The sequence below is a fragment of the Podarcis pityusensis genome (assembly GCF_964106645.2).
Source record: "Podarcis pityusensis genome assembly, chromosome: 5".
NCBI lineage: Eukaryota > Metazoa > Chordata > Lepidosauria > Squamata > Lacertidae > Podarcis > Podarcis pityusensis.
The window spans coordinates 21,662,965-21,678,291 of record NC_138032.1 but is presented as its reverse complement, the minus strand read 5'-3'; the positions used below and the strand labels follow the sequence as shown (position 1 = coordinate 21,678,291).

At 45.2% G+C, this 15,327-nt stretch overlaps 1 protein-coding gene across 3 annotated transcripts in view; it reads left to right on the top strand.

Moving 5' to 3' along the window:
- Positions 1–13,634, top strand: part of LOC308478316 (vomeronasal type-2 receptor 1-like) — a 30,301-nt gene extending 16,667 nt beyond the window's left edge. For all 3 annotated transcript variants that reach the window (XM_081007836.1, XM_081007835.1, XM_081007837.1), the window contains 3 exons: positions 4,718–4,945; positions 9,207–9,330; positions 12,106–13,634. In XM_081007836.1, the coding sequence (XP_080863962.1) occupies positions 4,718–4,945; positions 9,207–9,330; positions 12,106–13,097 (1,344 nt within the window). In that variant the 3' untranslated portion in view covers positions 13,098–13,634. The remainder of the gene's footprint in view (positions 1–4,717; positions 4,946–9,206; positions 9,331–12,105) is intronic.
- Positions 13,635–15,327: the final 1,693 nt, after the last annotated feature.

The window sequence follows — 15,327 nt, the reverse complement described above, 5'->3', positions numbered from 1 at the left end:
AAAGGTTTAGACTGTAAGTTAATATTGTCTCTCTTGAAAAGATTGAGGAGACCCAGCCCTGGACATTTAGAGACATTTTGTCCAGTAATTGCTTTTATTTGGACAAATATTTTCTCCCAGAACTGAGCCACATTCCCACATGTCCACCACTGTTGTAAGTTTTGCTAAGATAATATAAATGTATAACATTCTTTTGGGTCCTCTTACCAATATAATGCTCCCCTCTTTTGACCCCCATTCTCTTTGGGGGAACCTTACAATTCACCGCCCCCCCCAATGTTTTCCAAAGTTGACCCGCTGACAGCTACTGTTTGAATAAATTGATGTATGCCTTTCGACTTGCTGCAGTTAAAACAATGAAAACTCTTGTAGAACATTAAATTATTATAGCATAAGCTTTTGTAGACTACAGTCCACTTAGTCAGTATTATCCTGAGTTACAGATCAGAAGGAAATAAATGCAGAAAAATGCAGGCAGCATTATTAAGTGTAGCCATTCACGAAAAGCAGTTGTTGATGACACAGACATTCTAGCACCAGGAAACCAATGGACACATGTCGCATGAGAAATCTCACTGAATTTTGCATAAAGGTAAAGGTAAAGGGACCCCTGACCATTAGGTCCAGTCGTGACCGACTCTGGGGTTGCGGCGCTCATCTCGCTTTATTGGCCGAGGGAGCCGGCGTACAGCTTCCGGGTCATGTGGCCAGCATGACTAAGCTGCTTCTGGTGAACCAGAGCAGCACACGAGAACGCCGTTTACCTTCCCGCTGGAGCGGTACCTATTTATCTACTTGCACTTTGTGTTTTCGAACTGCTAGGTTGGCAGGAGCAGGGACCGAGCAACAGGAGCTCACCCCATCATGGGGATTTGAACTGCCGACCTTCTGATCAGCAAGTCCTAGGCTCTGTGGTTTAACTCACAGCGCCACCCGCGTCCTGAATTTTGCATCCCTCCACTTAAATCCACATTGGACTCATAGGCTGTGACTTCTCTCAAATGCTATTGTAGGAATAGATGTTCTCAGGTGCCTCATATAGTAGGCTGGTGTTCTTCAAGCATAAATAAACTCTCTTAGCTGGTATTGCAAGCCCCATCCTTCCTGAAATCTGGACCCCCCTTCAAGCAAGCAGAGAGGCAACAGAATTGACGCACGTTTAACAGTCCACTCCATAGTGCACTGCCAGGCAAAAGAAAACTGGTGTGGATACAGGAGAATCAAAATCTTCTGTACAAGACCTTCTGTATAAGATGTTCTGCATGACAAAAGAGAATTGTTGCATTCTCCATATTTCCGTAGTAGTTTGTATATTTTTTTAAAGTCCTTGTGAAAAATCACTAGCGTTTTAGTGTGACTTTCCCCTAATATACACATTTATGCAAAGCAATTTTTGCAAATGTAAATTTAAGAGAAGCATTCTAATGCACACTGTACTCTATAGTATACATTTTTGTACAAATATTACTTGGCCGGAGAACTACATTGTGAAATTCATAGAAATGCAAATTTCAAAAGAGGGCTGTGTTTCCGTTTGGGTACTGTTTCAGAAAGTGCAAATTAGGCAGGTTCACTTTTAATTGTAAACTGAACTGAATATATCCCTCATCTCTACATACATACATGCATACATACAGTGGTACCTCTGGTTACGAACTTAATTCGTTCTGGAGGTCCGTTCTTAACCTGAAACTGTTCTTAACCTGAGGTACCACTTTAGCTAATGGGGCCTCCTGCTGCCGCACAATTTTTGTTCTCATCCTGAGGTAAAGTTCTTAACCCGAGGTACTACTTCCAGAGTCTGTAACCCGAAGTGTTTGTAACCCGAGGTGTTTGTAACCTGAGGTACCACTGTACAAACACACAAACACAATCAAATGCACAAAGCCATTTCCCATGAAAACAAAGCGTGGTCTTTAGAACGGACCCCAGAATCCTTTGCAGGCATTTGTCGACTAATAAATCTCATACATTTCTACAAAGACAAGAGGTGGCATTAAAAGGTTTGTGCAAACCAAACCTAATAAGAACACAGAAAGCAAGTGAGTAATATTGCCTGGGACACAGAAGACGTCATTCATAGATTAAGGACTGTATTCAAGGAAGGTGTCCCATTTGCACAATGACTTAATGGCTCAGCAACAAACAAGGGCGAAGACTTGCCCCCCCACATTGCGGGGGCATGTCACATGGCAGGTCACGTGACGTGTCCCGCCCCTACCTAGTGGGCTGGGTCACAGGGACATCCTGCCACTGTGATGCCGGCGCTTGTGTGCTGGGTGAGGAATGCAAATCAATGGGCTCTGGGCTCAGCTTCCTCTTGCCTGTGTGACATTAGCCGGAAGGTGGAGGTGGAGCAGGGCTGCTGGGCTCCACATTCTGCCTCCTCCCCCCCATGCAATATCAGTGGGGTGGAGGAGTGGGACCACAGGATTTTGGGGGAGCCTAGATCCCTCCTTGAAAAGTGGGAGGGGGCCCTGAAGACCCCTAAGCCCCCACCACCTGGTGCACCTGGTAAAAAAAAAAGTTTCCCCTACCACTTCCCTCCACCTCCCAAATCTGTTCTGGGGCTTGCCTGAACCTTCTGGAGCAGATTGGAAGGGGTGCATGGAGAAAGGAGAGGGAAGGGAAACCCCATTTTGCAAACAAAACTCCTTGTGCAAATGGGGCGACTTCCTTTGATAGAACACCTAAGTTTGCCTGTGTATTGAAAGTCCTTTATAATAATAATAATAATAATAAATTTATTTATATCCTGCCCTCCCCAGCTGAAGCCGGGCTCAGAGCGGCTAACAACAATAAAAGTAACACAGCATTCTAAAATCAATTCAAAATCAAATTAATGGCAACCATTGGGCTAGAGTTCTGTGAGGATTACCAAAGGAGGGCGTCAGACTGTGCCTTGGCCAAAGGCCTGGTGAAACAGCTCTGTCTTGCAGGCCCTGTTATAAACAGAAGAGCCTAAAAAATCAGATCAGAAGGACACAAAAGCACATCTTTGGCATTTCCAAAAGCTGGGGCAATCACTGAAAAAGCCCCATAGGGAAGGAACCTGGATCAGGATTCTCAAAGATGACCTTACCATATGGGGAAAGGTGCTTTCTGTCAGTCTTTGGCCATGGAGGAGGTTTAAAACAGGAACCTCAGTGCTGAAATGGCCACCAATAATAATATAATAATAATTTATTATTTATACCCCGCCCATCTGGCTGAGTTTCCCCAGCCACTCTGGGCGGCTTCCAATCAAGTGTTAAAAACAATACAGCGTTAAATATTAAAAACTTCCCAGCAGGGCTGCCTTCAGATGTCTTTTAAAGAGAAGATAGCTGCTTATTTCCTTCACATCTGAAGGGAGGGCGTTCCACAGGGTGGGCGCCACTACCGAGAAGGCCCTCTGTCTGGTTCCCTGTAACCTCACTTCTTGCAATGAGAGAACTGCCAGAAGGCCCTCGGTGCTGGATCTCAGTGTCTGGGCTGAACAATGGGTGTGGAGACACTCCTTTAGGTATACAGGACCATGTGCCGCCCTGCCCTAGCTTAATCTCCCAATGAGTTTTCAAGAGCACCTCCCGTGGAGTGCCACCACAGTAGCTAATCCTTGAGGTTGCAAATAGTTAACGAGCTCTTTATAGAGGGACGTAGCCAACAAACTTGATGCAATGGGGGGAAATGCCAGCTTTCTGTTCAACAGTAGCAATAGAACCAGGTGGATGTGCTGGTGCATCCCTGCTCTGGCAGGACAAGTCATCCTGAAAAACAGTTGACTCACATAGTCTCGAAGCCAAATACAGACAGAAAACATTTAGTCAATGTTCTGCAAATATCCAAGAACGGAGAGGATCTCTTGAGAGTGTGTGGCATCACAGTGCACATACGGGGTGGGGTGGGGTGGGGTGGGGCACTTCAATAACCTGACCCGAAGCCAGGGATGAAAAACAGATACCTTCCTGATTTTTGTATTTATTTACTGAAATTCCCAGCAGTTCATGCGAGCAGGGTCGTGGCTTGGCATGATGGGAGCTATTGTCCAGAAACTTCTTCTTTTGGGGGGGTGGGGGTCGGGAGAGGGATGGTCACAGGTTCCCCACTTTTATCCTAAACCTTTCAAAACAGTACGTAAAGGGACCCCTGACCATTAGGTCCAGTTGTGACTGACTCTGGAGTTGCGGCGCTTATCTCGCTTTATTGGCCGAGGGAGCTGGCGTACAGCTTCCGGGTCATGTAGCCAGCATGACTAAGCCGCTTCTGAAGAACCAGAGCATCGCACAGAAACGCTGTTTTACCTTCCCGCCAGAGCGGTACCTATTTATCTACTTGCACACTGACGTGCTTTTGAACTGCTAGGTTGGCAGGAGCAGGGACCGAGCAACGGGAGCTCACCCCATCGTGGGGATTGGAACCGCCGACCTTCTGATCGGCAAGTCCTAGGCTCTGTGGTTTAACCCACAGTGCCACCCGTTTCCCTTTCAAAACAGTAGAAGTTAGTACTATTATTTGAAACTGAGCCTGGAAATGAATTGGTAACCACAGGGCCACTGATTCGAACCCTACTCGCCTGCCCATCCCACAGGCACACATATCCAAGAATTCTGGAGCCTGGATTTTACAGAAGTTGAAGTGTTCAGCCTGTAAAGGGAAGCCCCTTGCTCAGAGTATTACAGTCATCCAGTCTGGATGTAAGTTTGACACATCCTTACTTTTGTCTCCTGATTTGTAGCTAATGTACTACATGAAGAATAGAATGACATTTTCGGTTCTTGGAGAGGACGTACACATAGATGATAAGGGAGATGTGTATACTTCATATGACATTCTAAACTGGCAAAAAGGTGAGAATGGCGAAGTTGCCTTTGTGCCTGTTGGAACATTTAACATGACGACGGAAAACGATATGGAATTTCACATCCAGAACGACTCAATATTTTGGAATAACCCAGCAGGAGCAGTAAGTGAATTGCATTTTCTATGCCTTCCTCTAGTTCAGTCATTTCCAAAATGGGTGGTGCCACCCCCTGGGGGTGTGGAATTACCTGGGAGGGGGGTTGCTAAGAAGCAAGTGGGTGGCAGGGGGAATGCTGTTCTCAGTGGATGAAGTTCATCACTTTGGTTGAATTAATTAAGCTAAATCGTTTTAATTGGATTTCAAATATGTTAAATGTGAAATTAACTGTTACTGTTTTGAATTTTAATGTGTTATCTTCTTTATTGGGTCATACAAATCACTATTCTGAATAATGCTTTTTATAGAGTAGGGGGCACTGGGAATGACCTTATGGAACCAAGAAGGTGGTGGGCCATAAAAGTTTGTGGACCACTGTTCTAGTTTAACCATCCATGCTACTACAACTCACACAAATTTCACAGGAATAATAATAATAATAATTTATTATTTGTACCCCACCCATCTGGGCACCCCACCCAGCCACTCTGGGCACCTCCCAACAGAATAGTAAAAACACAATGAAACACCAAACATTAAAAACTTCCTAAACAGGGCTGCCTTTGGATGTCTTCCAAAAGTCAGATAGTTGTTTATTCCCTTGACCATACTATTCTTATATGTATGGTTCCATACAGTAGTTTATAGGCTTTTCACATCTTCAGTGGTTTTCTCATATTTCCTTCTAAGATTGACAACCCCAATGGACATAAAGTGAATTTCAGAAGAATTTATATGATTTCCCTTGAGAGTCCATGTGGCAACTGGTGGGATTTCCACCTGTCTCTTTTTGTTTGTTTGTCTGTCTGTTTGTAAAGTGTGTTTGTTATAATCAATCTGGCTGTTTGTAGTAACCCTAATTTTAAAACAAGTCTAACAATTGCTCTTTGAGGAACAAGAATATAAGGGCCTCAATCCTACCTAGTATGCACAATATTGGGTTTGGATCCAGGTTCACATCCCATGCTAGCCATGGGGCTCATTTTCACTGCTGTTGCTGGAAATCCAGAGCCCAGCACTGCCCATGCACTTTGCATGATAGCCAAAGTTGCATGTGCAACAGGGCCTGTCAGCTGGAAGTCCGTGAGCAGATTGTGTGAGATTTTCAGAAAACCTGTGGTTGCCTCTGAGTTTCCTCCTCCAGGGGGCAAATAGCAGCTGGGGCCAGGATGTTCATTCGGAAAACAGCCTGGAGAAGAAGGGCAAACACCAGCATGCCATCATTGTCCCTGTGTGATTCTCTCTCCCCGCCCCCCACTCCTGCTGCTATTTCAATTAAAAACAACTGCAGTAAATTCACCGACAGATCTTCCATCACCAGTGTCACATCTATCTGTGTCCCTTGATAAAACACACTTCATTCTACTCTCAGGACTCTTCACACGCCCTTTCCTTCTAGATTAACACCACAATGCTATAGATTCTGGCTACTGTTTTCAAACCACAAGTGAGGAAGTGTCATGTTAGGGCTTGTTCTTGTTCTTGTGGCATCTGCAGCAACAAGGAGCCTGCAATGACTTGTTATCTCGCCCTGGAAGATTCTGGCTATAAAAGTCCCATAATTTGTCCGATGGAGACATAATGCCCTCTTTCCACACCTCCTTTGAATAGACTTTTCAAGTGTCTACACAAGCAAACACACACACACATTTTGTTGGACGTACCATAGCTCAGTGTTAGAGCACCTGCTTTGCATGATGAAGGTGTCAGGTTCAAGCCCTGGTTTTGGTGTTGGCAATGCTGCCCGTGTGAACAACCCCCCCCCCCATATATATATGTGTGTGTGTGTATATATATATATATATATATATATATATATATATATATATGAATTTGTATGTTACATACATCACAAAATTAAAAAGAAAATATGCCACCCACCTGTTAACAAAAATACATTATATAAAAAGTAAAATGTTACTATGAAATAAATGTTACATATACAGTGGTACCTCGGGTTAAGTACTTAATTCTTTTAGGAGGTCTGTTCTTAACCTGAAACTGTTCTTAGCCTGAAGCACCACTTTAGCTAATGGGGCCTCCTGCTGCTGCCGTGCTGCCAGAGCACGATTTCTGTTCTCAACCTGAAGCAAAGTTCTTAACCTGAAGCACTATTTCTGGGTTAGCGGAGTTTGTAACCTGAAGCGAATGTAACCTGAAGCGTATGTAACCCGAGGTACCACTGTACATAAAATAAGGTTCTTCCATCCTTTAAGACTTCCGTCTCTCTCAGCGTGGGTCCCTCATTTTTTCAACACCTGCATTTGTTATAACAATTAACTTAAGATATATTGTCTGTTTTCTTTATACCATATTATATTGCAAGAGTGAGTCAAAGCATGTAAAAGGTTTCATATGGGAACAATGTTCTATTAAGTTTACAGTGGTACCTCAGTTTACGAACTTAATCCATTCCGGAAGTCCATTCTTAAACCAATACCGTTCTTAAACCGAGGAGTGCTTTCTCTAATGAGACCTCCTGCTGCCGGTGCCCTTCCACCATTTGGATTCCATTCTTAGATCGAGGTAAAGTTCTCAAACCGGGACACTACTTCCGGTTTTGCAGAGTTCTTAAACCGAATCATTCGTAAACAGGACTGTTCTCAAACTGAGGTACCACTGTGCTCTGTAATTATCCCATTCTTAACTGAACTGGTGTGTTGTTTGGTTCTGAATTCTCCCTGTCAATTTTGCGAGTTCTGCATATACAAACGTTTTCACCTGCCATTCTTCTTTTTGCCAGTGTGGACAAAACTGAGTTTAGCTTGGCCAATGGTTTGACTGAATATTAGGGTTGCCATATTTTGAAGAGCAAGAAAGGGAACACGTTTGCCAACTTCCGCTATTTAAATATGGATCGCTTTGACGGCTCTAATTTTAAATACCCCTACCATATGTAGGCTATAGAAGCTGTTATATATTCTAGTAGCAATGTTCTAAACGTTCAACAACAACAACAACAACAACATAATAATACATATTGCTCCCTCACTTGCCACATGAAAGTATTTGGGCTCATGTTCACATCTTTGTGAATGTAAGTATGCTCACAATTTTGTGAACAGAACAATTTATTAAACTGTTTAACATGTACGGGACTCTACTTAAGGGCAGGGGGATGTTAACTCTTGCCCTCCCAGACTCCTCCTCCAAGATCTTGTAGCTGAGCCAGTGTCCTTTTAGTTTAGCCACAAGAGGCGGGATTTATACAGTGTGTAACTAGTTAAGATGCTGCTCTGTTGTGATTCTCTGCTGCAGACTAGCTTAGCTGGGTGCCTTAGATCTGAGACTAATGCACTAGAATATTTTTTATGGGTTACTGTAAACCAAAAACCAAAAAACCCCTGACATTTTGCCAAATTGAAAAATCCACCCGGACAGAAATTTTTATCCTGAAAAGGAGGACATGTCCTGGAAAAAAAGGACATATAGCAACCTTAGTCAACATAAAGCAGATTTCTATATTTCCCAATCCAAACTGCCTTGCAGAACTTTGACTGTACACATATATTGCATATATTACCACTTATCATACTTAGCTGCTGCTCTAAAATCTTGTAGAGAGCAGGGGAAGTGGTAGGGGGCGGCCCACGGGCCCGAGCCATGAATCTACTGCACCCTTCCTTTATTATTATTATTATTATCATCAACATCATCATCATCATCATCATCATTTTTGCTAACAAGACAACTGGGCTTGCTGCAAGGTGCAATGCCAATGAGACCCCATAACTACCCACCATCTTAATTTGTCCAATGGTATCGATATGTATTAATTGGCATGCACATTTGTCTCATGGACCTGTGTCCCAGGTCCAAAAGGTGCCTAGCAATGTCCCTGGCTGAGAATCTCTTTGAGAGCTACCTAACAAGGCTCTCAGTCAGGTGTATTGCTAGGCACCTAATGAACTCGGGACACGTGGATGTGATTGTAGCTGAGTAAAAATGGCCTCCCAAGTTCTCCACCATTTTTGTATCCTGAGGGATTCTCCAAGGGCAGGCGAAATCCCCCAACAGTTTGTTGAGGGTGTCCATTAGCAATGGCACCAGCATGACTTCTCACTTCCTCCCTCCCCTTGCCGTCAAATATTTCAGCATTAGCAGCAACTGTTGTGGGCAGACTGCCATTTTGTATCTCCACAAAAGGCCTAGCATCATTCCAAGTCACTGAGGAGGAGGAAATATAACAGCCACAATAGTCACCTCCTTGTTGCATGGCAAAAACAGATACATAGGAGAAATAACAGGTCTTTTCTGTGCCTTTCAGCGTCCACGCTCCACATGCAATCTGAACTGCCAACCTGGTTATCGGAAGGGGATCCTGCAAGGAAAGCCCTCATGCTGTTATGATTGTATAAGGTGTGCCGAAGGACAGATCAGTAATATAACAGGTATGGATGCCTATCAGCATTTTAGCCAATGGGGGGAAAGAGGACATTTGTCTAGACCCAGGATGGGGAACCTGAGACCTTCTAGACGTCAATGGACCACCACCATCCCTCAGCATTGGCCATGCTGGCTGGGGCTGGTGGAAGCTGGAGTCTAACAGCTTGGGGGTGTACAGGCTCCCCATCCTTGGCCTAGACTCTAGAGAGCTGAAAATTAACTCAAGTCCAAGTCTTGCATTGGTTGGTTCAAACTGGAATCCTGTAGTTTATCTTTCCTTCCTTCCTTTTTCTTCAGAGGCTTCATTGCAATAGGGAGGAAGAGAGTATGAGCTGAAGATTGAATAGGACAGATTGAGAGGACAGTGAATAAAGGAAGTTTGTCACTTGGCAAGAGAATATCTGAGGTCCAATTCTCATTGGCCTTTTTTGTACTTGAGTACTGAATGCCTGCACGAGCACGATTAAGGCACTAGCACCAACAGCTGCCAAGTGTGCATCCACACCTTTCATTCATGCTTTAGTGCCCTATAGAACAGTACTGTGTGCTTTAATTACATGGAAACTCTGAGCTGAAGAAATGGAAAGGATCATGGGGGGAGGACTTCTAAGTAGGCAATAGAGCTCTTTCTTTTGGATTTCTTTTTGGGAACACACACACACACACACACACACACACACACACTTACATTTAATGTTTTGAATTATTTCCCCCCTTATCCTTTGATCTTAATTTATAGCGAACACTTTATATCAAAATTCTTCCTGAAAGGTGGCGAGGGCCATGACTGGCACCACAAAGTTGATGGTGATGGCATTATGCTTTTCTTTAAAATACAGTTATGCTTGCTTAAAGAAATAAATTGGGTCAACGCACACTTAAGGTAATCCTGGACAACGAATCAAAGGTGCTTTTGTCAATTGTTTGAATGAATTGCATCTGCTAGAATGTGTATATTGGAGTGGGGGAAGAAACAATAGTTCTGAAGAGGGGAAATCCTTGGGTGAGATCCAACTGTCGTAATCAGATTGGACCCCTTCAAACAAATGGTCTTAAGTTCATTGATTTAAGTGGGCTTACTGGGTTTAACCACAGAGCCTAGGACTTGCCGATCAGAAGGTCGGTGGTTCGAATCCCTGTGACGGGGTGAGCTCCCGTTGCTCGGTCCCTGCTTCTGCCAACCTAGCAGTTCGAAAGCACGTCAAAGTGCAAGTAGATAAAGAGGTACTGCTCCGGCAGGAAGGTAAACAGCATTTCCATGCGCTGCTCTGGTTCGCCAGAAGCCCCTTAGTCATGCTGGCCACATGATCCGGAAGCTGTATGCTTGCTCCCTCGGACAATAAAGCAAGATGAGGGCTGCAACCCCAGAGTCGTCTGCGACTGGACCTAATGGTCAGGGGTCCCTTTACCTTTACTCTGAGTGTGCCTAAAACACCCCTGGTGTTGTCGATGGTGCACACATTTGCTGCAGCATCACCACCTTCCCTGTTCTCTCTCACACAGGAGGGAATGCTTTTTTAAAGACAGTGCTCAACGCCTGCAGTTTCTCCAATTTCTTGGATATAGGCTGACTTCTGAGTATATATGTATAGAACCGCACTATTAATGTTATAGGGCAACCTTTCTCAAACTTGGGTCCCCTGACATTGTTGAACTACAACTCCCATCTTCCCTAGCCAGCAGGACTGGTGGTCATGGATGATGAGAGCTGTAGTCCAACAACGTGTGGGGAAACCAAGGTTGAGAATGGCTGCTATAGTTCTAGATATTAAACTACTGCAGGTCACCTTAGAACTACATATATTAAAATACACCATAGCTGAGTGGGGACTTGAACTAGGGACTCCCCTCTCCTAAGATGGCACTCTAACCACTATGTCACTCTGGGTCCCATGTGCCCTCAGTTTGAATCTTTCCGGTCCTATAGCTGTTGAGTTTGTTTTTAGGGCTGCTGAGCGATCTTGTCATCAGTCAATGGAGGCTGAATGGAGGGTGAATGGGGCCCCCCACAACCTCAGCCTGTCCTCAGCCTGTACCCACCTGCCTGCCTTGCTGCTTACAACTAGTTAAGGGGTGGCTTTGCTTGTGATTGCCCATATCTCCTGGTTGCCTCATCTTCCACTCTACAGCAGTGGCTAGTGCTCATTAGAACTGTGTAATCAGACACTTCTTGGATTTCAGTTTGCTGCTCATGATCACGGGTCCCTAGTGAATGTCACACAGTAGATCCTGGTTACCCTAATAGTCTTTGACTATGACCCACCCTTAACCTGGAAGACTACCCTCTAATTTGTAACGTGTGAAAAACTCTCTGGGGTTGCTTAGCAGTGAGAAAAATGCATCCTGCGTTCATGGGTACGTTTTAAACCATTCTGGACAAAAATCAGAAGGGAAACTAAGGCACATTTTACCTTTTACATACACTCACCTTTCTGTGCTCTCCCATCCAGACAAGAAAAAAGGCACCAGAATCATAGAGTTGGAAGGGACCCTGAGGATCATCTGGTCCAACCCCCTGCAATGCAGGAATATGCAGTTGTCCCACACAGGGATCAAACCTGCAACCTGGGCATTATCAGCACCACAATCTAACCAACTGAGCTATTCAGGCATTAGTAGAGGGCACATTCCACTCAGGCTTAGGGTGTGAAGCAGGGGCAGAGAGGGGGGTGGCCTGGGAGAATTCCAAGAGCCAGATAGAGAGAGAGGTCTGAAGAGGGCTTGAGGCTCCCCTATGGCATTTTTAAAAACAATTAGTTTCTGGTTTCTTTCTTCTCCAGATGCAAGGGAATGCACAGGCTGTGAGGAAGATTACTGGTCCAACAACGAGAGAAATAAATGTGTGCTTAAGGAGGTGGAGTACTTGGCTTACGAAGATGCTTTGGGGATGACATTGATTGCGCTGTCTGTGTTTGGGGCTCTCGTCGTCCTGTCAGTGACTGGCGTATATATCAAGTTTAGGAACACAGCTCTCGTGAAAGCCAATGACCGGGAGCTGAGCTTCCTCATTCAGTTTTCTCTTGTCGGAACCTTGATGACTTCTATCCTCTTCATTGGTAAGCCAGAAGACTGGTCTTGCATGTCCCGGCAGGTGACCTTAGCCTTGGGTTTTTCCGTCTGCCTGTCTTGTGTCCTGGGAAAGACAGTGACGCTCTGCCTGACACAGCTGGCCATGAACTCAAAGGTTGCTGAGAAAGCGCGGATGTTGGTGAAGCCGATTTGCCAAAAGATCATTGTCCTCAACTCTGTCCTTACCCAAGTGGGCATCGTCTGTGCCTACCTGATACTGAATCCTCCTCGCATGTACAAGAACACCCAGTTCTCCATCACAAAAATCATTTATGAATGCAACGAAGGCTCCATCCTGTACTTGTGTGTCATGTTTGGCTTTGATGTCTTCCTCGCTATCCTGAGCTTCCTCACGGCCTTTGTGGCTCGCAAGCTGCCCAATAACTTTAACGAAGCCAAGTTCGTCACCTTCGGGATGTTGGTCTTCTTCATCGTATGGATATCATTTGTGCCTGCTTATTTAAGCACACGAGGGAAGTTCAAAGTGGCCGTGGAGATCTTCGCCATCCTGGCTTCCAGCTTTGGTTTGCTGGGCTGCATATTTGTGCCGAAATGTTACATTATCTTGCTGAAACCTTTAAGAAACACAGAAGAAATCGTAGGAGGAAGAGCGGCCACCAACGACAAGAGCGCACCGCCAACTTCTGCCTCGTGCACCAGTGAAGTTAACAACACTACGGTCTCTACGGTTCTTGAAGATTAGAACTTTTAAAGCTTTCGCCTGTCACCAGTTCCACTAGTTTATTTGCACACGTTTTCCCATCTCTATGCTGAGAGAAAGAAGATGCCTTACCAAAGTCCCCCCCCCCCCTTCTGCTTGTTGGGGAATAATAGCACAAATAAAGCATAGCTGATTGCTTGCTGAGAAAATAACAGGAGGAGCTTTGTATTTTCACACCGACATATAATAGCTTGGATCCAACCCTCTGCAAGCGGAAAGAAACTTCTGCTCACACAAGGGAAGGGGCCACAGGTGCTCACCACCACCAGCGGCTGCAGCCTCCCCAGCTACGTAGTTCAGGAGGGTTCCTTCTCTCCGGAGAGGCTTTCTGGTGTGTGCGTTTATGGAGGAGGCAGCAGGAAGGAGAAGACAGGAAGACTCATGGTTCCTGGGATCCAGCGCCTATGATTCTACCTATAATAGGCCAGCCATTCAAAACCATGCAATCAGTGACTTTTCCATGTAAAAACCAACCCTCTCAGCATAGTATCAACTAACTGCATGAGAGTGCCTCTGATATTTTCCAATAAATCAAATTATTTACAACTTGCTTCATGCTATTTTATGGTTATGGGGAGGCGATCTAATTAGTGTGGAACAAAGTAGCATGATTGTTTCTCATGACCTAGGAACTATGGTGCTTTTAATACAGCCTAAAATTGCATTAGTCTAGAGGTAGCCAACATTGTGTCCTCCAGATGTTATGGACTACAGCTCCCATCATTCCTGCCCAGTGGCCATGCTGGCTGGGACTGATGGGAGTTGTAGTCCAAAACTTATGGAAGGTACCAAGTTGGCCATGATTGCATTAGCTTTCCATGTACTATCACAGAGCTGCTGCTCTTCCTGAAAATGCACAAAGCAAACTATAGGAAAGGACCATAGCTCAGCAGAAGAACATCTGTCTTGCATGCAGAAGGTCCTAAATTCAATCCCTGGCATCTCAGGTAGGACTGGGGGAGAGACTCTGGTCTGAAGCCCTGGAGAGCCACTGGCAGTCCGTGTGGACAGTACTGAGCTAGATAGACCAATGGTCTGACTCAGTATAAGGCAGCTTCCTATGTTCCTAATTAGTTAGGTAAATTGGTTGCCATGCTCACCAAATGCATGGGCTTCCAGTATGAGCAGGCCAAGAAATTTGTGCTTGTTGCAGCTGGCCCCTTGCTGACTAAAGAAAATGGGCTTGTAGAAGAATTCCCCCAAAACTGATTGTGCAAAATGACTTATCGTTGAAGATGCATTTTAGAAAATATGGGGATAAATGTCCTGCTCTAAAAAGAGAGAGGGTTTTGGCAGAGCCGCAGAGCCACCCTCCTAAGGCCAGTGACACTGATGCTTACCTGGGTTCAACTAAGCTGGGATGGCAGTGGGGTCAGGACCCCACAGCTGCACCACTGGGTGTGCTGCTGCCAACCTGCAGCTCCCATCAATGCAACAGTGTAGCTCCAACCTTGTTACACACCCACCCACCCACCCTCCACAGCCTCAGCCCTGTCCAGGTAAGCAGGACTGACACCATCGTTGGGAGGGCAGCTCCACCCCACAGTGCTCTCCGCTGCTGAGGGAGGGGTAGATTTACTGAGGAATGTTGCTGGGAGACTTTTGCAGAAACAGCCAAAATAGGGTAGTGAGTTGTAGTAACAGCACTGCCTTGGCTGGACTGGAGCATTCCACCATCCCTAGCATTGGCTCTCCAGCGGTATGGAGGTAGTATTCCCTGCCTGTTTTCCCAGCTCCATTTATTTCTGTTACTGTTGGTGTTATTACAGGGAACAGAGGCAGTGTTTACTGAGACCTCTAACAGCCTGGTATGCTTTGTACCTTATGTGCCTTGCGCTGTATACACCTCTGCTCTTTGTTGAGCCAAGTTATTCAGAGAGAGGGAAACCAATATTGATTTGTTTGTAAAGGTTGTTTTCTGCAATGGTTTCATCAGAAGGAGCAAATTGTCTGGCAGCTGGGACTATGTTCATGTCCACGTGCATTTTGCCTGGGAAGCATTCTGTTTTCCAGAGCTTGCCAAAAAGCCGTGGCAGCTACCTCCAGAACAGCAGCTACCTCCAGAACCGAAACAATGCAGAACAGGGATTTCTGCATTGTTTCTGCATTAACCATATCACCAGATGAGGCCCAGTTAAATGATGCAGCCCTTGAGATGGACCTCATTACTGTGCCTTCCATCACTAGCCTTTAAAGCCATGTTTTGTTAGCC